The sequence below is a fragment of the Euprymna scolopes genome, chromosome 16 (assembly GCF_053919585.1).
Source record: "Euprymna scolopes isolate OS-2025 chromosome 16, ASM5391958v1, whole genome shotgun sequence".
In the NCBI taxonomy this organism is placed as follows: Eukaryota; Metazoa; Mollusca; class Cephalopoda; order Sepiida; family Sepiolidae; genus Euprymna; species Euprymna scolopes.
The window spans coordinates 56,570,374-56,594,962 of NC_136497.1; the positions used below are offsets into that span (position 1 = coordinate 56,570,374).

Genomic DNA, 24,589 nt, shown 5'->3' on the forward strand with positions numbered 1-24,589 from the left:
TTGTGAAAATTGTAACTAAGATAATAAAAAACAGTGTGTAAAATGCGAGTAATTTGTTTTATTTATATTTGATTTGTGTTCTTATCGTGATTGATATGATCATAATCTTTTGGTTGGGTATTTGTTCTTCTTACATGAGTAAGAACACGAACGCAAATATAAATAATTCAAAGTTTTGTTGCAGTTAGGATTAGCAATTGACTTATTCATTTGCAGCTCGTTATCATCACCAAAAGAACAGAAATCATACAATTAGAGCTTCACAAAGTAATGACTTTCATTTTTTTTTTCACAGTGTCAATACTCCATAGAAATAAAAATTCTTTAAATAATTAGAGAAAGAAAAACAACAAAAAGAAAACAAACAATAAACAAGAAAGAAAGTAAAACGAATGGATTTTGATAAAAAAAAACAAACAAAAAAAAACATGCAAGGTAGGTTAATTTTATGACCTATCAACTAATGATGGGATGATTTCAATATTTTTCCTAATTCCGATACAATTACTAATTCAGATTCTTTACAAATCTCTTAATAAACAAGAATAAAAAACCATGTTAAATATGCAGATATTTTCTTCACATGTAAAAATAAATATTTATTATTACTACAAGGGGTGAAAAATTTTACTTTCAACAAAAAATTAAAAAAAAAAAAAAGACAATTAAAATAATCGTTTTTGGCATCAGAAAATAAGCAAAAAATTTTCCAGTTCCAATACTGACTAATTGTCCCAACACTAACATCAATCCTTTTATGGTTATTTGATGCCAAAATATACCCATCACTTTACTTTGTATTTTATTTTTTTTTTTTAGGGATCCGAACCTTTGCATTTATTAAATGGTCCCAGGATATCCCAATATTATAAAAATACCCCAGGATGGTTATTATACGTATTATAACATTAAAACAATTTTGTATCGGTTAATATGTTCCCCAAATAACTTAAGTCATCTCTAAAATTTCTTATTTTCCAATACTCATTTTTACTGTGCTTATATTTTCTAATCAGAAAAGTCTGGTGACCAAATTAACCTTGAATCTTTGACCTACCCCTACACAGGGTATTATTCTTTCCAAATGTTATGTCATCAAGAGTTTAAATAGCTCAAGGGATGGGCCAAGTGGACCATTGTCCTTACCCCCTTCTCCACATACATTCCAACAAGACTGGACAAATCTTCAGGCTCGAATGTATATGTTTACGATTGATTAAAACAAAACTTGCTATTTTACTTATAGCTAAGTAGAAAATATTTTTCTCCATAGTATTAACAAATTATGACAATCGATATGATTGCATTTTAACTCTGTGACGATCTCCGTTTCAGAGAATAGAAAGTGATCTTTTGGCAGCCTTATAAATCTTGCTTCTCTTATTTTGTCCTTTAGCTTTTACATTCCCTAAGATACGTTTTCCGGCAAAGAGGGTAGAATTAATGTTTTCTGAGTCAGAATCTATGCATATTACATTTAATGTCTAGTTTTTGACCTTGAAATGATATATATATATGTTTTTTTTTTAGTTTTTTTTACATCAAGTGGCTTTATACCTTGTCTGGAGTGATTTTCATACAAAAAAAGAAAAGGATTAAAAGAAGTATTTTTCATGTTTGCAAATAGGAATTCTGATGTTAGGTTACCAAACATCAAATTTTGACACTAAAAAAAAAAAAAAAAAAAAAAAATCTGTATAATTTTTTAGATTCATTAATACAATAGTGATAGTCAAAAATGTTTTCTTTATTTTCAGAGCACAAATGAACCATAATACTCAACTTTAAGGGTGTCTAATTTTACCTAAAAACTACTTTCCATCTATCAATTTAAAAGCATCAAAATCATTTTTGAATGTCAAAGTTTATGACTATTTCCCACCTTCTTTATTATATTATAGATAAAAAAAAGTGTCCCCCCACCCCCAGTGATTTTCCTGAGGCCATTCAAAAATTCAGAAGTAATTTTGAAACCTGAAGCTGTAAATTCAAAATGAATTTCTAGCTAAGATGTTACAAAGTTTATAGATTAAAAAGCAAAGTATTAATGTTTTTTTTTCACTCCTACACAAAAAAAATGAAAAAGAAAAATAATTTCTTACAGCATCATTATTGTATTAATGAATATTTGTTTTCTGTTCTCTTGGTGAATAGAAATAGAAAAAATGAAATGTTAGAAACATTGAATTAGTTTTCTCTTCTGTGTAGACCTTATTGATTCAATAAAAAGGAAACATTCATAAAAAGAGGAATGATGAAAAACATGAACGAGGATCAAAGTTTTGAATCATGTATAAAATAAACACCTCAGAAGAAGATACTAAAACTTTTTTTTGTCTTGGTTGATTTATAAACAAATAATATCATATGTATATGCTTTTTAAGGATATTGTTGCATTTAGAATTTTTATTTGAATAAAAATTAAATAAAACAAAAACATTTTTATGCTTTTAATAAAAAAATAAAATAATTTATTTATGGAGATTTTGAACATATTTATCATAAGTTTTAATTTGATCACATATCATGTGAGGATATAAAAAATTAATAGTAAAAAATCTGAATGTAAAGTTAGCAACTCACATTTATTCAAATGGAAACTTTGAAAAAAAAAATAAAATAAAAATAAAAAATTTTTTTTTTAATTTTGTATAATTTTTGATTAAAGAAAACACTAAAACTGAATGGATGAAGCAGGATGTATTCGTAATTTTGAGATAAGGATTAATAAATTGTATTATTCGGACTACTATTCTCATCTGGATTGTTCCTATTTATGTGCTTTCCCACAAAAATTTAAACACAAGGTCGGTTTTTAATATGGGGAAAATATAACTCCTCAAAAAGGGGCACTTTAGATTGGAACAAAAATAAAAATTGTCTTAGTCTACTTAGAAGGATTTCTTCTTCATTGAGTGAGGACATAAAAGACAAAATGCAGTACCAGAACAGACACTACACATTGCTCCTGCTCAAAAGTGTCATATGAGATGTTATTTTCATAGAATTTCGACTGATGTAACCTCTAACATTCTTCAGATTAATTTTTTTGATATGTGAATCTTTATGTCAAACTTGGGAACTTATAAAGAATTATGAAGAGTTTGGTTTGAAATATTGCATATGTTCCTAAGTTTGGAATAAAAACCATTTTCTCCAATCTACATTGGAGGTTAATTTAGCTAAAACAGAAAAATGATAACCAACATACGAATGGTGATCCGAAGAACACAAATCTGCAAGTGTTTGTAAATGAATCAAGAAAGCAAAAGTGCCCCCCCCCCCTCTCTTTTTTTTAGCATGTTGTTCTGGAGGTGCTTATTGTATAAAATATTCAACATCTATCAATTTTATAGCTAACAAAAAAATAGTTTCTTTGTAAGAAAGAATCAATGACTAGAACTGCAAAAGTTGGCAAAGCCTCTATTTTTTCAGAACGCTGATACAGTTGGATGATTGAAGCTAATGAAGAATCTTATTCTAAAGCAGTAGAGCATAGGTTGATAGAATATCGTTTTAGAATTACGTACATATATGTATATTTTTCGTGAATGGAACCCCCATTCTTTTAGTTTCTAGGTTGAAAAACACCGGTTTCAGCTTGATCACCAAAGTTAAGCAAACTTTAACATGGTTAACACCAAATTAGCGACCAGATGAAAATTGCAGGTGGTGTTGGGTAAGAATGCACACCTGGCCCTTGGACTTGGGATAAAAAAAAAAAAAAAAAAAAAAAAAAAAAAAAAAACAGTGATCAGTTAGTCACAGGTTTCTACGAGCACAATTAAGTAGCTTCCTTTTAAAAGCAGCACCATTTTTCTATGGAGGACAAACTACTAAAAGACTTGTTTCGTTAAACATTGTTGCATAGCAAGCAATTTTGATATTTAGTTATTGTAAAAATGTATAAATGATTATCTATAATGCTTTATTCTTCTTGGGTAACGTATAAAACTGGTCGCTATATTCTAGAGAGTTCTTCCTCGAGTTAATTAAACTACAGTCAGCCATTGTATCAACAGCATCATTAATGGCAAGATTTGAAATTCATACCAGAAAAAACTCATACAATTAGTGCAATTTTTATTTTCAAATTTGCAGACCTGATTTTAAAAGTCAACAAACGAACTTCAGGGTTAGGGTTGAAAAAAAAAAAAAAAGAAAAGAAAATCCTGTTCAATATTTGGGTAGTAAGACCTAGGTTTTATTTTTATCCAAGAGTTTTTAAGCAATTAAAAGAATCAACATGATCCATAAACCTATAAGATGTTTAAACTTTTCTAATTTAGTGAGTGAATGATGCAATTTTTTTTACAGGTGTTGCTGATAGAAACATTCGATTTTATTTTTTTCTTAAACGTTTCAAAAAATAAATTTTAGATTTTTTTTTGATAAAGATTGATAATTCGTATTATTTAGATTATTCGGACTATTGCTTTCATCTTGGATGCTATTTTCACAACATTTTAACTGGTTTCTTTCGACCTGTGATGCAACAGATAAAATACTAAGTAATAATCAGTTCTAAGTGAGTCTAAGTCTTCTCAAGATTGAAGGTTCAATCTTCCTGTTCATAGCTGATGGAATAAGAACAATCTACCCCTGTGGAGTAAATACATAGCCCAGTTCGAAATTTTATACAGATTATAGAGTTGGACAAGAACCTTGAAATCCTCTATCTGTACAAAAGCCAAATACATTGTAAGATAGAGAACTGTTGCCACAACTGGGGAGGTGTTATCCAGAGAACCCTTTCTTGACTTGACAGAGTACAAAACCGTCTTCAAAATCTAGAAGGAGTATGTTTCCTCTTCCCTACATCCTTTATTCTCACAGAAGGGAGATTGCTAGTCTTTCTGTACTCTGTCGTTACTTTCATGGCAGGTGTTCAGCTGAGCTTCAATCAATCTATGGTTCCTCTCTTTTTAAACATTCACGACAAAAAGCCCATCTAGCTACAACCATTACCAATAATTTTCTTACTCCCTATCTGTGTCTAAGACTAAACAAAACTTTCTTTCCTAGAACTACACGTCTGTAGAACAAAATATTCAAGACTGCTTTGAAGCTGACTACAATATTTGTTTTCAAGTCTAATGTGAACAAATATTTTTAGACATCTTAAATAATCGGATTCTGCCAAACTTCCATCATCATTACCAATCATCATGGTGTTGTCTACTTGACACTCATTAATTCTTATCCTTGAGTGGCTTTTGGGCCTTCATAAGTGGTGAATCTTAGTAAAAAAAGGCACACTCAATGATACAAAAGCATGATGGTCAGAGTGTTTCACAATAAAATTAGGCCGAAAACCTCAGCATTCTGTATAAAGTAGTTGCCATCGTGTTAAAGCTATATTATGGCACTTGAAATATATAACCGTAGACGGAGTTGAAACGAGTTCATTTCTCTTCTTCTTGTTGGGCGTTGCAGATAAAAGTGCTAAGTAATAATTAGTTCTAAATGATTGTCTTTTGGTGGTTGGAGGTTCAATCCTCAATACAAAGACTCCTCATATGGATTGAATAATAGGTTTTATCCAAAATTTTGTACAGGTTCCTAAATCTGACAAAGGTTTCCAAGTTCAAACAGACGAAGCAGAAGAAACATCGATCGAAACATTGCGAGACTAACATCCAAGATGAGAATAGCAGTGAGAATAATCTAAATAATACAAAGTTTCAAAATAACATTTGTCGCAGAAGAGCCATAGGATTTATACTGCCTAATGTAGTGTCATATAATTATGCACAGATTTTGTTGATTCGAATTGACACCACGAATTTAACACAACATAAAGCAGATAAAACAGTTAAAAATGTATAACAATATGTCTGAGTAATAAACTTGGAAAAATGACAAAATACATTATTCTAAGAAACTTGAATGTTATGAAATTGTAAAAATAAGCAGTTAGAAATATGCCCTTCATAATTCTTTAGGAAGGTAGTTTTTTTTTGTTTTTGTTTTTTTACAAGTATATAAATGAACTGATTGTGGTGGTTGTGTGTGCATGTGTGTGTATGTGTGTGTGAAAGACTTGCTCAAGCTCTCGATGGCTAATCATTGGCAGTTATAGTTCAGCAGTAGAAGCATGAAATAATATTCATTTGCTTTTTTTTTTTCATATGAATAAATTTAAATAAACTTATATAGTCACTTTCTTTTTTTAAATATATATATACTTTTTTTTGTAAATATAACTTCAAAAAATTTTTTCATGACATTTGGAATTGCTTAAACATTCAACTTCACGTTTCAAAAATGTGGAAGCAGCATTTGCTTTGGTTCTATATTGTTGCTTTTAAAAATAAGCTAAAACAATTATCTTTATGCCATTGAAACTTGATGAACTGAGCAATGGTGGATGATGAAAATTGTTAGGTTTTGTTTTTCCACAAGTAGATCAGCATAAGCAGAAATCAGGGGTTGGGGGGATATTTCAAGAGAGAATTGATGAGGAAAGCTCAGAGTCCCGTATAAAGTGGTTGCTCTTGTGTTGAAGCCATATTATGGTTCCCAGAATGTGTAGCCGTAGACTGCGTTGAAACGGGTTCATTTTTCTTCTTTTTCTTGTTATTCACGTCTGGCATGTCTCTGTAGAAAGAAAGGAATTAAAAAAAAAAAATCAGAAAAATCTTTCTTTTATGAAAATGATTAAACAAGATAGATAATTGTTAAATGGAAAAAACATGGCTGCTTTTTCAGTCATTGTTAAGCTTCTTAATTGCAAATGTTTGATGCTATGACATTGATTAATATCAATACGTTGACAACATACATGTCAATGAATTCCACTATGTTGGTAATGTCTATTACTGACATTGGTCATCTAATTTAATAAAGGTGACATCCGCAATTAAAACAGGTATTTCTGCATTTACCAACCCGTATTTCTATGATGTTATGTTGGCATATCTCAGCAGCTTACGTAAGCTGCTAGAACATGCTGAGCAGTGATCAAATTTTACAATGCTAGAAAAAAAAAAAATTAAGAAAATAAAAAGTTATAAAATAAAAATATATATAATCGTATAAAATGAAAAAAATAAATGGATATTTAATAAATAAAAATATATCCTCTATAAATATAAAAGTAAAAATGTATGTATGTGTGTTTGTATGTCTGCTAAAAACTTTCGACAGGCAGAACAAAAATTCACAAACTTCCTTCGCCCGACAAATATAAAAAAATTGGCCAAAATGTTAATTTTTCACCCTGAAATCAGCACTTTTCTACAGGGGGTGGGGGTGAGGGTTAGCAAAAACCGTCCTCTCATGATGAGATCGGTTCTACGCATGCGTCAGACGACGTCATAACCTGATTTAGTTTAAATATTTGAAAACTGACAATTTCGTGTATGTCGTCTTAGCTCAGTTGGTTAGAGCATTGGGTCTTTATCTAAACGTTTTGGGTTTGAATCGTGGTGTGAGATGTCTTCTTTTTTTTTTTTTTTCGATTTTTTAAATTTTAATATTGAAGCAAGGTTATTTAAGCCATTTTTCACGTAACGTTCGTTTTTCTGTTTTTTTTTTTTTTTTTTACTTTGCTTATTCTTAGGTTTTCATTAACACCCTCCACCCCCGACCGACCACACACACCAAAAAACACCCGGGTATCCACCGATTTTTAAAATGTTAATATCGAAACAGGCTTATTTAAGCCATTTTTCACATGTTTTTTTAATTTTTTTTTTATTTTTCAGATTTTTTAAAAGAGTTTTAACGTTCGTTTTTCTGTTTTCTTTTTTGGTTTTGTTTTTCCGATTTTTACATTTAACATCGTTCATTTGCCTTACGTTAGTTTTTTTTGTGTTTTTTTTTTCGATTTTTTAAAGTTTTAATATTTACTTCACTTATTCTTATGTATCTCACGAGATAGGTATCATTTTAAAGCTCAACGCTTTCGAACGACAAATATCGAAAAATACTGAAGTGTCACACAATTTTGATTTGAAACAATTGAACCATGACACACAAAAAAAAAAAAAAATACATAAAAAGTTATTTCAAATATCTATTAAAATTTTCCCCTTGACAATGAGATTTTTGTTGCTACATTTGAAATAAAAAATTTTGTTTTGTTTAATGGGAGAGACCAGAAAAAAGGGAAGGGTGAAGGAGAAAAAAAATGAGGGGGGGGGGAGAATAAAAAAAGATCACTATAAAGAACATAATGCTTGCAATCAAAACCAGAAATACTGAGGTTTTATACCAACTTTGATTCAATGTCAAGCCAGAAACTGTGCTAGTGCCATTTAGAGTCGCGTCTAAACATGTGTATTCCAGGATGGAGACATTAGGACAAGTATTAAGATGGCAGTATACAAATCTGTCAGGAATACAATATTAAGATGGCAGTATACAAATCTGTCACAGCACTTTTCTATGCCTCAAAGATACGGATGGCATATCATCGCTATGCCTAGGGATAAGTTCCATTAACATTTTTGGAACAATTTGCATATCTACTGGTGGGATTACCATGCTAACATCAGCATCCTTCAGAAGACTGAGATACTGGCATTGAAGTCTTTATCATCAAAAATCAAGTGAAATGAAACTCTTGACTGCCAAAACAGATTTTCTTTTGAAAAAAAAAAGAAAAAAAAAAAAGAAAAGGGAAACCACAATTAGTTTCAAATAGTGCAGTGTCGACTTCAACTTGTGGGAGTCACATATCAAGAACAGAACCACTTGTGGTGAAGAAAACAAAGACTTTTGAAGAGAGCTGGTTGGCTGCCTTCAAGAAGTGCAGGCAAAAGGACATGCCTGTGCCAGGATATAGTAGCCATCCTCACCCATAAAGAACTTATCACAATGCTATATAAAGAAATTATTTAGAGTTATCAACAGATTATTTTTTTTTTAACAAACTTCTATTAACAGAGTTAATTAAGAGAGTATTTAAGTGGAAGGGAGAAAAATGCATTTGTGTCATAATGTTTTATAAATAAAAATTATTTTCTAAAATACATGGCTCTACTTATTAGTGAGCACTATTAAATAAATACTGTAAGGTTCACTTTTTTTTTTTTAATTACATTTTCACCCCAAAAAAGGCACATTGCCACTTTGATGTAGGGGGCTGCTATAAGGGACATAAGCTACAGGGGTACTATGTGGGGAGTTGAGCAGCAAGATGTCGGTTCACATTACACTTGAACTTCTGCATGTCAGTACAGTTGGGGAAGCAGGAACTCAGAAGGGAATTCCAAAGTCTAGCGGTTCTGGGGAAGAAATTAATTGATTTTACAACTTCTCTGAATAAAATTACATCTGAAATATATATAAGGTTATTGGGTGAGAACCCCAGCAGTGCTCAATTTTTAAGAAAAAGTAGTAACATATTTGTTTAAACATGTGTTACAGAAAATCAGAACAACATCGATACCATCAGTTTCAAACCTAAACATCATCACACTGCATACACATACCTGATACTCTTCCCTTGGTTAACAGTTGTAATGCTCTATTGGTTAGTAATTTCTGAAATTGTATGAACCCATGAACTTATTCCATCCACTCCTAATTGTTACAATCACACTGAACAACCGCATTAACTTTGCCATGCAAATATAATTTCTCTACATTTGAGTTCACATCCATTATCTCATGTTTCTTACAGACAAACTGGCTATAATGATGATGATTATGATGACGTTATTTACATGGGTTCAGCTGGTACAAATTAATGGGTGCAACTACACTGTAATAATGAAATTCGGAATTTTTAATATTGAATTTCAAGGTAAACCAATTAATTGTCATTTTACAGTAATGAATATATCAAAAAAATTACGAAAAATGATAAGGTAGGAAAAAAATTATTAAAGAAAACATTTTTTTTTTGACGAAAATTAGCAAAAATAAAATGTTTGGCTAAAAAAAAACAGTGGTGAGTTCCAAGGAGAGGTAAATAGCATGTAACCAGAGACTTTTTTAATAAATTGCGTGTTAACAATCAAATATGAGTTATTTCCCTTGTTTTAGCATAACTGAGTTACTTCTCTTATTATGTCATATGTTTCTAAAGAAATATGAAGGTTTTTTATGATAAAGATTGAAAACTCATGCTTTTTTAAATAATACAGTAATATTTAAGTACTTCTGACATGACAAGTAGATATCATTGCTTTTAGTTGAAATTGACATAAAAACTTAGTAGATACAATTGTTTTTTTAAATAGATTTTTTTATTTTCCAAATTTTGCTATTATAGAGTAGTTGCACCAATTAATTTTGTATGTCTTCCCCTTTTCTTTTCGATGACTGCTTAGATGTGACAAGGCAAATGAAAAATAAAACTGTTACATAAAACATATGCTAAAAAAAAAAAAAAAAAAAAATGGATGTAAGGTATGCTTTACTTACCCAAAGAAAGGCAAAATCTGGAGCAAAGTATGTTTACTTATTGCTGACCCAATTTCATTGGAATTCTCCATCACACAGTTAATCACCTTCCGTAAGTAGGTCTGTAACATGACGCGTCTTGTCTCAACAACACGAGCATCCTGAAAAAACAAAGCAGGTAAATGTTACTTAGGTACTCCTCAGCATAACACTCGTACATTCTAATTTATTGTTATACCAATACGTTATCTATAAATATAAAAGCGAAAATCTATGTATGTTTGTATGTGTGTTCGCTTTTTCTGTATGTCTACAAAAGGCTTGAAATACTATCCCGCAGTCAAACTTGACCTCATTAAGTCATTAAAACGTGCACCTGCCAAATCAATCAGTAATTAAATAAATTCAAACGTGTTTCCGTTAGCATCTCGCGGTGGCCCAATGGTTAAAACCGTTGCACTCTTTTTTTTTTCACACTTTAATTTACAACTTTGCCTCAACGGTTCGGGTTCGATCCTCATACTTACCTACCAAAACATTTTTTTTTTTTAACCCCCCCAGGAGTTTTCACACACACCTCCAAACACCCGGGCAACGCCGGGTACCCCTCGCTAGTTGTGTAGAAAAGTAATATTCCAAATTTTAGTGAAAATAATAAGGATTTCGTATTCATTGTTTGTTTTTTAGGAGTTTCAATTTCTTGAATGTAATCATTTAAAGAAATATAATGATTTAAATTATATTTCTTCAAATTATATTTCCTATACATCTGAAATAAAAAACAAATATAAAATCTTGTGGATTGAATGACAGCTATCTGCTATAGGAAACAATTTACTTTATTTTGTAATTGTAATGGCCATCACTGAACTAGCCTCCTTAAGTAGAGCATCAGCCCACTTTTGCAGATCCTGACCTAGGTCACACAATATAATTAGCCAATTTCAATTCTATAAACAAAGCTAACTTGGTGATATGACCAATTGTAAAACTTTCACAGTGCTGTGGTCAGTTGTTCAAAATGCCTTTGTTCAGTCTATATAAATGTTAACATGTACTTGTGTCGCTGTCACAAAATATATACACACACTGACTGCGAAGTAAAAATCACAACACAGTTGATCTACAAAAATGTATTATTGCTTTTTAATTCACTCCAACAATCAGCTTTTCTGTGACAAATTGTTATTCTTGTTTTGACGTTTACTAAAATGCGTGGGTGGTTTGGTTTGGTTAGATGGTTAGCTGGTGACACATGCTGCAGCTTTCTCTGACTTTTTTTCTCTGATGATTTTATTTATAATCACAATCTTTCCCATTGGAATTTTTAATATTTCCTTTGTCTATTGTCTCAACCATTGACCGATATCTGTTCACATATTTCTGGGTCAAATCATGCATTCCATTAAACAATGGTGGAAATACAACATTCTTAACATTTGAATTCATTTGCTTTTGTGCCATCCATTGAATATTTTTCTTCCCGATGTTGCCTGCCAATATCTAACTCAGCAAGAACTTGTACTACCACTACTGCAAGTAACTTTCCTTTTGTCCTATGTTTACCTAACATCAAACAGAATTTTTATGAATAGACATTCCGCTGCTTATTTATATTGAAAAACATGCGAACTATGGCAGTTTTGATGTTGACTTTGTCCTTGCATTTCTTCAAATCATTGCATTTCTTCGACATCTGAAATAAAAAGACAATACAAAATCTCAACAAGTAAAGAAACAATATTATATTTTATAAATCCTTTCTTACTTTGTAGCCGACTGTAACTTTCGGAGGGAAATTGAACTGTCCAAGAATGGGGTACTTCTTCTTCAGTTTAGAGTAAAGGACATAAAACTGGCGGTACCGTCGATAGACATTCCATTCTTCATCCTGAATTCGTACATAAACCTGGAAAATAAAAATCAAAACAAATAATTTTATGGTTAGGAAAGTCTTCTTGGATTTTTTTCATCATGTTATACATAGTAAACATATTTTTTTAATGGAAATTACTCCAGACAAAGCATGAAGCCACTTAATATGAAGGAGCTAAGACAAAAATCCTACTTCAAGGTCAAAAACTTTAGTGTTAGATGAAATAGATTCTGATTCAGAAAACAGCAATTCTTCCCTCTTTGTCAGAAACATTGCTCATGGAAAGTGAGAACTAAAGAAAATAAAGGAAGTGAGAGTTACAGCTGCCGACAGTAAACCCAAGATCCACTTTCTACTTTTCTTACAGTTTACAGTTTTTCTTATGCAAGATTTCTTACTGATGCATTATGGTCGAATATTTTTTTTTACAGCAAAAATAGTTTTTTGTTAAATGTTAGAGGCAATTTTTAATATTTTTGTCCTAACTCAAATTGCACCACATTAGATGAGAGAGAGAGAATCAGCCAGAACTTGATCACCAGTGCTCTGAGGAAAGCCATTTGCACAGATTTCAACAAATAATCTCAGAATATGAATTGGACAATCATTAATGAAGATTAGGAAGTATAGACTTACCAGAGAGAAAGGATGTGAAAGGTTGCAAAGACGTTACATAATATTTCATTTGAGAAAATAACCTTAGGATTCTTAGAAAAAAAAAATCTATTGATATTTCTTTTCATTTTGAAGGAATAGAGATTTTCATTTTTTCATTTTGAAGGAATAGAGATTTTCATTTTTACATTTTGAAGGAATAGAGATTTTTATTTTTTCATTTTGAGGGAATAGATTCTTATTTTTTCATTTTGGAGGAATAGAGATTTTCATTTTGAAGGAATAGAGATTTTTACCTGATAGACATGATAACTGTCAGAAGCGTTTCCTCGTAAAAATGCTGACGGAATCCAAACGTGAACAAGGTTTCGGGCATTCAAAGATAAACTTGAAAACAAAAAAAAACAAACAAAAAAAAGGAGAGAAAACAATTTCATTTTAAAATTTAAAGAAAAGTAAAAATATTCAAATTAATGCAAAATAAAGATCATTTTTTTATGCTGTTTCATATTTATATATAAAAAAAGACGAAGTTTGTGTATTTGATCTCTACAGAAATGAATATAACTGCATCATCTAATTATGTGAATAAAAGTTTCAAAATTATATTAAGATGCCCCGAGGGAGTATGACTCCCACCTCCCTTTAAATTTCTTTGCATCATCATGATGCTTGCTCATTTTAAGAAGTAAGGGGGGGGGCGGTTGTAAAGGGAAGTGCTTTTCCAAGTTGACCCTCCTTCTTCCCAGGCGTATCTTCAACTGGTCTCCATGTATTCTAGCTTAACTTCGGTGATCTAATGGAAATTGGCTTAATATAATTATGCTGTCTATATTCCAAATTTTAAGATGTTGCCCATCTTACTGTTTATTTCTTTAAGCATATTAAAATGTACAATTCTTGACAGCACCTGTTTTGTAGTGCAGAATCATTCATGTAACAGTACGAAAATGAATGACCATTTGGAAATACCAGGTGCTGTATGTACTTTCGGTTTATCTTAGCATTGTTTCCAGTCATGGTGGATTTCTCCTTGCCACTGGCATTAAGCAATGTCGACTCAGAAGAGGTGTGGTTGGCAATTATGCAACCTTTCATCTTTGCTTCACAATTCAGTGCATATCATCCATCATTCCTCCAGGATGATCAAATGGTTCTCATTGTTCGATGGACGGACATCCATATATTCCAGCAATCTATATATCTATAAAAGTGAAAGTGTCTGTCTGTCTGTGTACATTTTCCTACCAAATAACTCAATTCAAGTCAATTTTTGGTCTACAGACTCGAAATTTGGCATAAGGAGTATTGAGATTTGGGAAAATCTTTGTGATCGGTTTTCGGCCAGAAATTTTGCTGTTAAGAGGTCAAAGTTCAACGATTTGACCTTTGAGAACTCTACCAAATTCATCTGTCAATTTTGGGTCTAAACACTTGAAATTTTAGATATAGATTACTTGGACAGGGATCTAACTTTATAATTCTATTTGAGCCCAAAACAATAAATGCTGAGGGGTCAAAATTGGGGTCAAAGTTTTTAAAAAATTGCCGTCTGTGGTCTCTACCAACTTTCTCTATGGTAGTTAAAGAAGAGGATTATATTAAAAGGCATTACCGTACATATTCACATGTTTTTATATATACATATGCACATAAAGTTATGAACAGTACATAGGGCCCGAGCAAAGCCGGGCGGAACTGCTAGTATTCTCTTCTTTTTCTTCTTTTAACCATTTACACCATTCACCTCCTCCCATATTTTTCTCCCATCATTTGTTATTTATATCATTCGCCTTTTGTGACATCGTCCATTCTCAAGTATATATTATTCTCTTTGTACACGGTGACAAGCAAGCAAGGTTCACATAATGTTAATAATATACATAATTCAAAGATGACGTAACTAAAGAAAGCAGAATTACAACTTTTCTCCCCATTTTTGGATTTTGTAATCATGCCCATATTCCTTTATTTTCTTTTAAAGTTGATGAGTTCCTTTTCTTCTGAGGAGTGGAGGTGGAATAAATTAAAAAATTGACATAATTACACGAATGATCCTGCGCTAAAAACAGGTGCTGTCAAGAATTGTACATTTTAGCATGCTTAAAGAAATAATCAGTAAGATGGACAACATCTTGAAATTTGGAATAGAGACCTTTTGTCATATATTTATATATGCTCTGTAGTTGCATCGAGCTTCTTGAATTAAAGGATTGGTATAAATAAAAGGTGGAATATAATTGAATAAGCGAAGCCGCTATTTAACCGTGTTTATCATTAAAAAAAAATCAACAAGAAATCTAAGTTTATAAATGATAAAAATAAACAGTAAAATCATGTAGGAGTTCATGGTGTAATGGTGAAGCTATGCTGACAAGAGGTAGTTACCTCGAAACATGCATGTACGTAGATTACTGTTTTAAAAATAATAAAAAAATATTATATACGTCCAAATAAATTATGAGCGATTTTCTAAGTAAAAATGAGCTTCGAAGCGAAACCACTATTTAACTGTATTTATCTTAAAAATCAACAATATATATATATATATATAAAATAAAATTGTTTTGATTTGGCATATATGTTTATTCATTATATATGATTAGCCACATCCATAGAAGATACTGCCAAGTCTGTTGCAAAGAAAGGGAACACCTTCTACTGAGCTAAAAAACTTTTCACATCTATACCTATACCTCTATAAAGACACCATTCGCTCTTGCATGGAGTATTGCTGCCACATTTGGGCTAGTGCATCAACCACTAGTTTCTCCCTCTTTCACACAGGGTGCAAAAAAAGTCTCTAATCTAATAGCTGTCCCATGCTGTCTATCTAGCTCCAGCTTCTGTCCCATCACCACAATCCCTGTGCTTATTTTACAAGTACTTACATGGAATGTGTTCCAATGGACTTAATGCACTTGCATCCTCCCAATGTAAATACCCTCGACTAGCAGCAAAATCCCACCTCTTCACTTCAGACCTAGACGCAGAAAAAAAACTTTCTGTTCAAATAGCTCCTTCCCTCAGACTGCTTGCCTTTGGAACTTCCTCCCTGCTACTTGTTTCCTTGACTGTATCAACGTGCAGAAATTTAAATATAATATGAACAAACATCTTGCTGCACAACTCCTCAGTTAAAATATATATAAATCTGTCTCCTAATTACAGTAGCCCCTTACATGTCAGTAGTCACATGCCTTGTTTGGGGGCGAAAAAAAAGGTTAAAAAAAAAGTTTCTATTATTTTCATATTGTTGGTTTTGTGTCTTTCCTGAAGATCACAAGTTTGTAAGTATAATGAAAAAATAAAAGCATTCTTTTTTTCAAACACTGTCTAATTTTTATATCAAGAGAAACAACTCTCGCATTGATGAAAAACCAAAAGACAAGCTGCGTTGTCTCCTTTTTACTTGATACTTTGTATTAAAACCTCGCTAATCATCACCGAAATGGTGTAATGGTAGTCATTCTAACTGTGACGATGATAGTGATGATTATCATCCATAATACAAATCAGTTAAAAAATAAAGAGAAAGATGTGACAATTTTAAACATGTATTAATAAATATACTTACCTATCCACATCGATAGATAAACTTTCTGAATAGGAGGAATCTTCATTTGGAAGCTAAAAAAGAGAAAAAAAAATCCTTAACAAATAAGCAAAAAAAAAAAATAACAAAAAATAATGCTTATCATTAAATGGTATTTTTGTGTGTATCATTATCATCATTATTTATTGGCAAATAAACTTATTAAGCTTGAAAAATCAAATATATAAGATTTGCATTGAATTTGATCCATAGTCATTAAAAACCAATTAAGAAAGATTCTTCTTAAGACCCCTTTAAGCTTAAAAGCCTTGAATTTTACACATTTTCTAGAATAAAAATAATGTAATGGATTTTGATCAAAATTAGAAGAAGAATTCTAGACAGAAGGTTTAACAGCATTATATCTTGATTTTAATCTTTGTCATGGCACATAAAAATGGAGCAAAACTGTTCTGTTTTGGGGAATTCATTTTTCCTGTTCTAGAACGGGTATTCTTTTAGCCATATTTTATTGATAAATTATACAAATATGTAAATGTTATTATAGATCTCAGCTGTGTTTATAATAATATATGCATATAAATAATAAAATATAGTTTATTAGAAGCACTGTGAAAATTGATATTATAATTTTTTTAAGCCTTATTAGCACGTAATTTGAAAATAAATCCTGATAACATAAATGTTTATGTTATATTTTCACTTACTGATGGGTGTATAAACCCTTTATATATCCATGCCATTGTTGTGAATCAACGTTCTTGATTGTCCGTAGATAAAACACTTGGATGTTGATGTTAATCAGGAGGTTTATTAATTTAAATAACTTGTCAGCCAAAAACAAACTGAAAAACCCGGGCTGGAAGTCACATAGTTTCATCGACTTTAGCGTTTAGAATATGTTTGACCTTTAAGGTCAGACTCAAACCCTGCTATCTAAACATTGCCATTGTTATGCAACATTAAGTGATTATTATATTTTTAAAATGATATTTTTGAGATAAGATCCACAGTACTTGTACAGCTTAATCAAGACATTAAAAAATGAAAATATTGAAAAAAGGTTATATTGTACGTATCCGTTTTGACATGAAGATCTAAAAAAAAAAAAAAAAAAAAATTTCACTTAATTTGATCGAGTAGTTTTTTTTTTTTTACAGCGGAAAAACACGTTTTTATGAGAACGCGTTGAAGGCAGACATCTTGTTTTTTTTTTTTTTAATTTTTGTCTGGAGTTTATAAACGTCACAGGGAGATAACTCCAGTTAAAGCGCCGACACTCTCTCCCCATCTTTAATAACTAGCTTTTCTTCCTAAAAATCGAACCTTTTGCTCGGTATCATAAATTGTTTTTTCGCTGTAAAACAAAAACTACTTGATGAAATTAAGTGAAATTTTTTTTTCAGATAACTTCATTCCATAACAGATACGTACAACTTAAACTTTTTTTTTTCGATATTTTCATTTTTTAATGTCTTGATTAAACTGTACAAGTACCAGATCCACTTTTTTAAGTGAACTGAAGAATAAGATTTTGTATCTTCTTTTATACTCTGCATATATTGTTACTGTATATTTGATCTAGCATGTGGCACTGATTGAGAGTTCTCCAGTTTGAAAAGATGCAACTGAAAAAAGGTTGTAAGCTACATTGGTTAAACATTTTGAATTTAACAATCGATATAAAAATAGTAATCCAAATAATAAAAGTTATCCTCATCTAAAATATTCAGAAACATGATAGCATTATAATTATGAATTGGCTCTCTTTGTCACCTGGCAACCAATACATTTAGACCCAATCTACCACTGGTCCTCTTTCAAGAAGGCTATGCATTTGGTCAAATATGTAACTACATTTGTTTGTGTAGCATCATATCGCTTGACCAATTGTCACCAAACTTGGTCAAAATATTGGTCATACTCAACTCGGAATTTATTTAATTTTGGGATATCTAGGTCAAAGGTTACAGAAAAAGTAAATGTCATACTTTGAATGATAATTTTGGTTCTGTCCATGATAGAGATTGCTACTTGGCCCATATTGTAGCCAATGAAACCCTTCATCTCATATGACTTAGAGCTTTGACCATGAAAAGCTCAGTCAAGTTTTACATATTGATGAAATGTTGATATGATTATAAGAATGTAGTCTGGTGTCTGACTTAGTTCTTGTTTGTATTGGAATGACATGCAAAAAAAAAACATTAATTAAGGAAAGAAAGTGCACGAATGAAGAATTGATACATACTGGTCCTCGCAGATGCACAAGTTCTTCTCTTAATTGTTTGATAAATGTATCTTGTGACTGAATCTTGCGATGCAAAACTTCATTAAACTCCATCAATTCTCCATGCATTTCAGCAACCTAACAAAAAAGCAAACAGATATAAATATAAGATAATTTGAATTGTGGAAGAAAAAATAAATAAACAAAAACAAAATGGATCTTTTATAAAAGTAGTGGCTAGAGAGGCTGGTCAGTCATTGGGAAATGTACCCGAATTCAGTGTGGGCTTCCAGAGTCAAGGTTATTTATATTATGAAGAATGGTGGTGTTTTGGAAGCCTCTCTTGGAACTTTCCTTCCAAATGAAGTGAAGCATAGCATCACATGTTTCAAGCTGACTTTAATCATTTGTTTATTATGTCTGAATTCGCAAGCCATATTGCTGGGATCCTATATGTTCCAATTGATTTTTACCCCCCCCCTTTTTTTTTTACATGATTTTTTTTCAGTGAAAAACACAAACTGTATGCATATATTATGAAGGATAATGATGTTTTGGAAGTCTCTCTCGGAACTTCCTTCCAAATGAGGTGAGGCATGATCTTTAGTTGTGTCAAGCTGATTTTAATCCAGTGTTTACCAAATCCGAATTGGCAGGCCATGTTGCTGGAATTCTACGTTTCCAATTTATTTATTATTATTATTATTATTTTTTTTTTTTTTTACATAACTTTTTTTACATTGCATTTCATTTTCAGCAAAAAAAAGAAAAATAAAAAATAAAAACACACACACACATGCTATACATACATCCAAATATACAGACAACCATATTCACCTGTATAAGTTTTTTTTCATATTCTGAAGCTTCATGGCTGTAGTCAATGTTGGATTTGGGTGGTGGAATCACAGGTTGCAACTCATCTAAATGGATGCCCAGTGATCCTAGAAATTAAAAACAAACATAGTTATGTTAACAAAATAGAAAGCATTTTGTCAAGGTAGCATAGTTATTCGCCTTAAATAATTACAATAAATAAAGATAATTCTGTTCTTTGTAAAAATAAAAAAATTTTCAGAATTCTAATATGAAAACATCTTTGGTATTTTCAAGTCTGCAATACATTTGATGAATGTTTGAATGAGTGCCATCATTTTGTATTACAGGGTGGAACGATAAAATTGTCTCCATAGGAAAGACATGATTCCATTTCCGTTTGATGAAAATCGGTTTTCTTTTTTGTTGCAGACCATCTACTAGTTGGTTAGTTGTATATAAATCCCAAAAGCGTTAGGAGCCTTCTATCATGTCAGAAAGTGACAAGAGTTTTACGAGCGAGATCGGAGATGCACCGCTGTACAACTCATAATCTCTACCAATTCAAGTTATGACAACAGGACCATTGCCAGGTCCCTCAAAATGCATTGCTGGATTGTCACGAATAACAGCTATGTTACTCTTCTCCTCCTGACCTGAACTTGCTAGACCACTTTGTTTGGTCATATGTTGAGAACATCACCAATATGATCTCCCACAAAAGCCAAAGCCAGCCTAATTGCCGCCATCTGCCGAGTATTCGCCAAGCTCCCGCTTGCACTTGTGGAAAAGGTATGCTCCCACTTCCGGACTCGTACCGAGGCGGAGATTGAGGCTGAAAGCAGCTATATTGAATAGACGTCAGCTCTACTACATAAGCAAGTTACCTGAATTGATTTTTTCAAGTTTTAAAATAAAGCTGTTGTGTTGTTTTTTTTAAGGTGGCAACTTTTATCGTTCTACCCTGTAGTTGTTTTGTTGGAGTCATGAACTCAAAATTCCCTTTTACTTATATGCACATGCAGTATTTATAAGAATGGAGTTACCAAAGAAGGAAACGTGAATGAGATGTTCTGATGATTCAATAAGTTTTTCAGCCATCTAAAATTTGTCTTCATTTTAAGACATTACATGTCATTTTTGCTGAAATTAGTTACACTAACGACAAGGAGCAAAGTAGAAAAAAGTAGAAAATCAAATGGACAGGAAATATAGAAACAGAAAGATATATATATATATATATATATATATATATTCCAGGTTAAAAGCACCCAAAAGTAAAAACCATTGAATTTAATGAGGTTGTTGATAGTGCTCAATAAAAAGAGTAAGATATTATTTTAATCAATATAAGTAAAGAAAATCACCATTGGTCGTGACAATAAATCTACTGTTTCAATCTAAAAAGATTTCTTCAGGCAACTATAGCCTTTGATCTTTATCGAGGCAAGTTTTTACCCCCCCCCCATCAACAAATAAAAAATTTGAAGGTTTTTTTTTTTTTAAATTAATTTCTATTGCAGGCATTTTCTTACTATGTTTCCAAATTAAAATATTTTGTTTCTCTTGGATTTAAAGTGTCGTTGCTACAATGACTAACCAGTAATAAACTTGGATCAGAATTGTTTTGTTCGAGTATTGGGACAGAAAGGATAAACGGAAATGATAAATAGACAGGGGAACAGACAGAATAATAGAACAGATTATATAAGAAAGAAAGAAAAAAATTATAGAAATAGGCAGTCAGATAGATAGAAAGATAAAAAAAAAAAACAAAAAAAAAACGGTTTTGGAATGAAAGAACTTGCCTTCAGCTTTTGGTCCTTCTTTTCTCAGCAACTGAACTGCATTTACATACTTTTTCAACTGATGCCGCAATAACTCATTCTCCCTAAAACAGATCACGGTTATAATCATGTTATGAAATTTGCTTAGTTTTTTTTTTATCTTTATTTTATTTATTTACTAGTGAAGAGGCAGAAGGCGGGCGCCCGGCACTGGCCAGTCGTAAAATATGGTTAAAAAAAAAAAAAAAAAAAAAAAACGAGACTTGGAAAAAACACGGGACTTGGGTGCCATCAGTCAGAAGTGAAATTGAAAGCAAAATTTTGTAAGCATAAAAAAAAAAAAAATGCTGCGTGCTGGCGCAAACTTGCATAACTTAAGTGTATAAATGAACACGTTTCAATCAGACCACAATGACACAGATGTTATGAAATTATAAATTTTGCTTTTTAAAATGAAACAATGAATTGACCGTTCACACATGCGCAATTTACAAACAGCGTCAAAACCATGAGGTCTACCTACCTCCCCTTCAAACAAAACAATGTTTCTACATGAAACAATTGACGACTTTTTCTAATTTTTTGATAAGATATGTCCAAGAGATCACTCTCTTTCTACCACATTTATTCTGCTTTGATGCGAATGACAAAAGTTTTTAGCGGACATACAAACACACACACACACACACAGACGACTGAGATTTATTATTGCTACACATTATACTAGTAGATTTACCTGATGTTGCCTGGGTCTTAAATATATTGAACACAACTAATAAAACTTTGAAAGTATGAAATCCGTATTCCACCCACTTACGTATCAAATAGTACAAGTACTGTTCTTTTAACAATTTCATCAGTATTCTTCAGTCAGGTAGTTATCAATAAACTAACGTGGAGAGGCAAGACCAGGGAAGGTGAACCTCCTAGGACTATCCAGGACAATAAAATAAAAGGCCATCAAAATAGCCTGGTTTCTGCGAGACTGAATTTTGAAAACAGACCAATAGCTGGTATCTTCCAGTCAATGTTTCTTCGCAAGAGAAACTGCAGAGAGACTACATCTCTTACTGATGAGACAATAACCAAAATACCGCCTTATATCGTTCAATGTCAAGAAAATGCTGTTGAGCATTACTAGTTGAAACTAGGAAAAATCAGGTGTTGACTGAAGTTTATTTACTCTATTCTTGGCTTGCGTAAATAATTGTAAACTTTATTAATGATTCCATAGGTAGCATTTTGTTTTAAATTAAATAATAAATCAAACAAAATAACTACACCATTAGTGTGAAGATTAAGGATTGAAGAACCCTGTGTCATTTTACATCCAGTTCATAGCAACATTTTCTTTAGGTGCTTATTCAAATTGACACTTATGGTGGCAATCAAAAATAAAAATATAGAAATGCATGTATTATTTATGTACCAGTCATGGAGCTAAGACGAAATCTTCCAAAAATCATGTAATTTGATCAAGTAGTTTCTTTTTTATTTAAGAAAATCAAATTTTACTCCATAGTCAATAAGTTGGGGGGGGGGGGAGTAGTGGCCATCATAGAATCAACTTTCATTTTAATTTTTTTTTTTTTGACAATGTTGGAAAAACAACAAAAACCTAAGATTCAAAACCAAACAATAATTAACAATGTGTATTAAAAAAAATTTTTTTTTTTTTTTAGAATATTTTCAAACTATGAAAATATTTTTTCAGAAGATTCATTTTATATAAGTTAAAAACAAAATTTGAAGACTATTAAAATGGTTTCTACCTTTATTTATTGGTAACAAATGGCAAATTTGTTTTATGAAAAAAAAAAAAAAAAAAAAAAAAAAACTACTTGATCAATTTTTGTGATTTTTGGAATATACCATCTTCATTCCGTGACAGGTAGGTACATGATAAAAGATTTCCTTTATTTTTGTTTATTACCATAAATGCTGATCTGATTAAGCACTTTTCTTTTTTATTCTTATTTTATATATTCAATTTTTGGAGTGGGGTCCAAGAATGTACTCAGCATTGTTTGGGTTTTTTTCCAGGTGAACCTAGTGTTCCCATTTATTATTCCAGTCTCTTTCTAAAGATCTAATCTGTTTTATGTAACCCAATCTCTGATTGTGACCAGATCGGGAAGCCCGATTCAATTACCCCTAGAGTTCTTTTACCCTATATATGTCGATTGATTAGATGATAAATTAGTGCAAGAAGGATGTAACCAACTTTTCGTTATATATAGCTAGTTATGCTTAAGCATGGACATTGAGAGGCGAACTGAAGCAGAACAAAGTATTATTATAATTAAGTTTGAACTGTTAATTTTTGATAACTAAAAACTGTACAAACAAATGGTTGACAAACAATAATAAAGTATAATATTTGAAAAAACATTTTTGAAAATAATATTTCATCAGGATACCTTCATCATAAAAATTTTTTTTTTTTTACATAATTAAAAAAACAAAAACGAGAGTAAAAGCAGAGAAATTAAAAACAGGAAAAAAGATCCATAATAATAAAAAAACGACTTTATTTTGTTGTTCATATCAAAACATTTGAATGGTTCGTATTATTTGGATTATTCGGACTACTGCTCTCATCTTGAATGTTACTTTCATGTTTCGGCTGATGTAACCTTTGATCTTCTGGTGTACCTTGAACTCTAGAATCTACATGGAATTTCTGTGTACTGCCCGCATTGAGGATTGAACTCGTAACCCTTGGAAGAGTGTAACTTACAAATGAGTGCCGGCGATGCTAAGAATACAATTGTGAATTACTTAGGACTTCTCTCCTGTTGAGGCTGATGGAACGAGAGCATGCTAACCCCGTAGATTAAATAAAGGTTTCTGTTCAAAATTCTGTGTCGATTTCCGAGTTTGATAGAATGATTCTCAAGTTCGACAAGATACACCAGAAGATCGGAAGTTACATCAACCAAAACATTCCACAAACAACACTCAAGATGAGAGCAGTAGTCTAAAGAATCCAAAATCCTCGTCTCAAAACCCTAGAAACATTTAAATTGAAACTTATAAATTTTAAGCTTTCAAGTGATTATGTATTTAGAAATAAATTATCATTTATACAATTAAAAAAAAAAATGTCTTACTTTTGTAGAGATTGAATCTTGCAATTGTCTTTTTCCTGAAGAACAGAAATTTTTGTGTTCGTGTCTTTCAGTTCAGCCCGTAATGCAAGGGAAATCTCTTGTTCCTGAGATAAGAGTGTCTCTAAAGACCTAATAGCAAGATAAAAAAAAGAAAAGAATTACATAAATGAGTATACAAATAGAATTTTTTTAATACATAAAACGGTGAGAGTTATTGTATACTTGTCTTTATCTGTATG

General features: G+C 31.4%; 1 protein-coding gene across 6 annotated transcripts in view; it reads right to left on the reverse strand.

Annotated features, from left to right (window-relative positions):
- Nucleotides 1–6,189: 6,189 nt before the first annotated feature.
- The window catches only part of LOC145295980 (sorting nexin-29-like), a 122,880-nt gene continuing 104,480 nt past the window's right edge, over nucleotides 6,190–24,589 (reverse strand). For 5 of the 6 annotated variants that reach the window (XM_080141918.1, XM_080141919.1, XM_080141920.1 and 2 more), the window contains 9 exons: nucleotides 24,351–24,479; nucleotides 21,259–21,341; nucleotides 19,472–19,578; nucleotides 18,656–18,772; nucleotides 16,426–16,478; nucleotides 13,145–13,235; nucleotides 12,126–12,266; nucleotides 10,379–10,518; nucleotides 6,331–6,601 (listed from right to left, as the gene is read on the reverse strand). In XM_080141918.1, the coding sequence (XP_079998044.1) occupies nucleotides 6,472–6,601; nucleotides 10,379–10,518; nucleotides 12,126–12,266; nucleotides 13,145–13,235; nucleotides 16,426–16,478; nucleotides 18,656–18,772; nucleotides 19,472–19,578; nucleotides 21,259–21,341; nucleotides 24,351–24,479 (991 nt within the window). In that variant the 3' untranslated portion in view covers nucleotides 6,331–6,471. Of the gene's footprint in view, nucleotides 6,602–10,378; nucleotides 10,519–12,125; nucleotides 12,267–13,144; nucleotides 13,236–16,425; nucleotides 16,479–18,655; nucleotides 18,773–19,471; nucleotides 19,579–21,258; nucleotides 21,342–24,350; nucleotides 24,480–24,589 lie in introns of all 6 variants that reach the window. The other variant, XM_080141923.1, reaches the window with a different exon arrangement.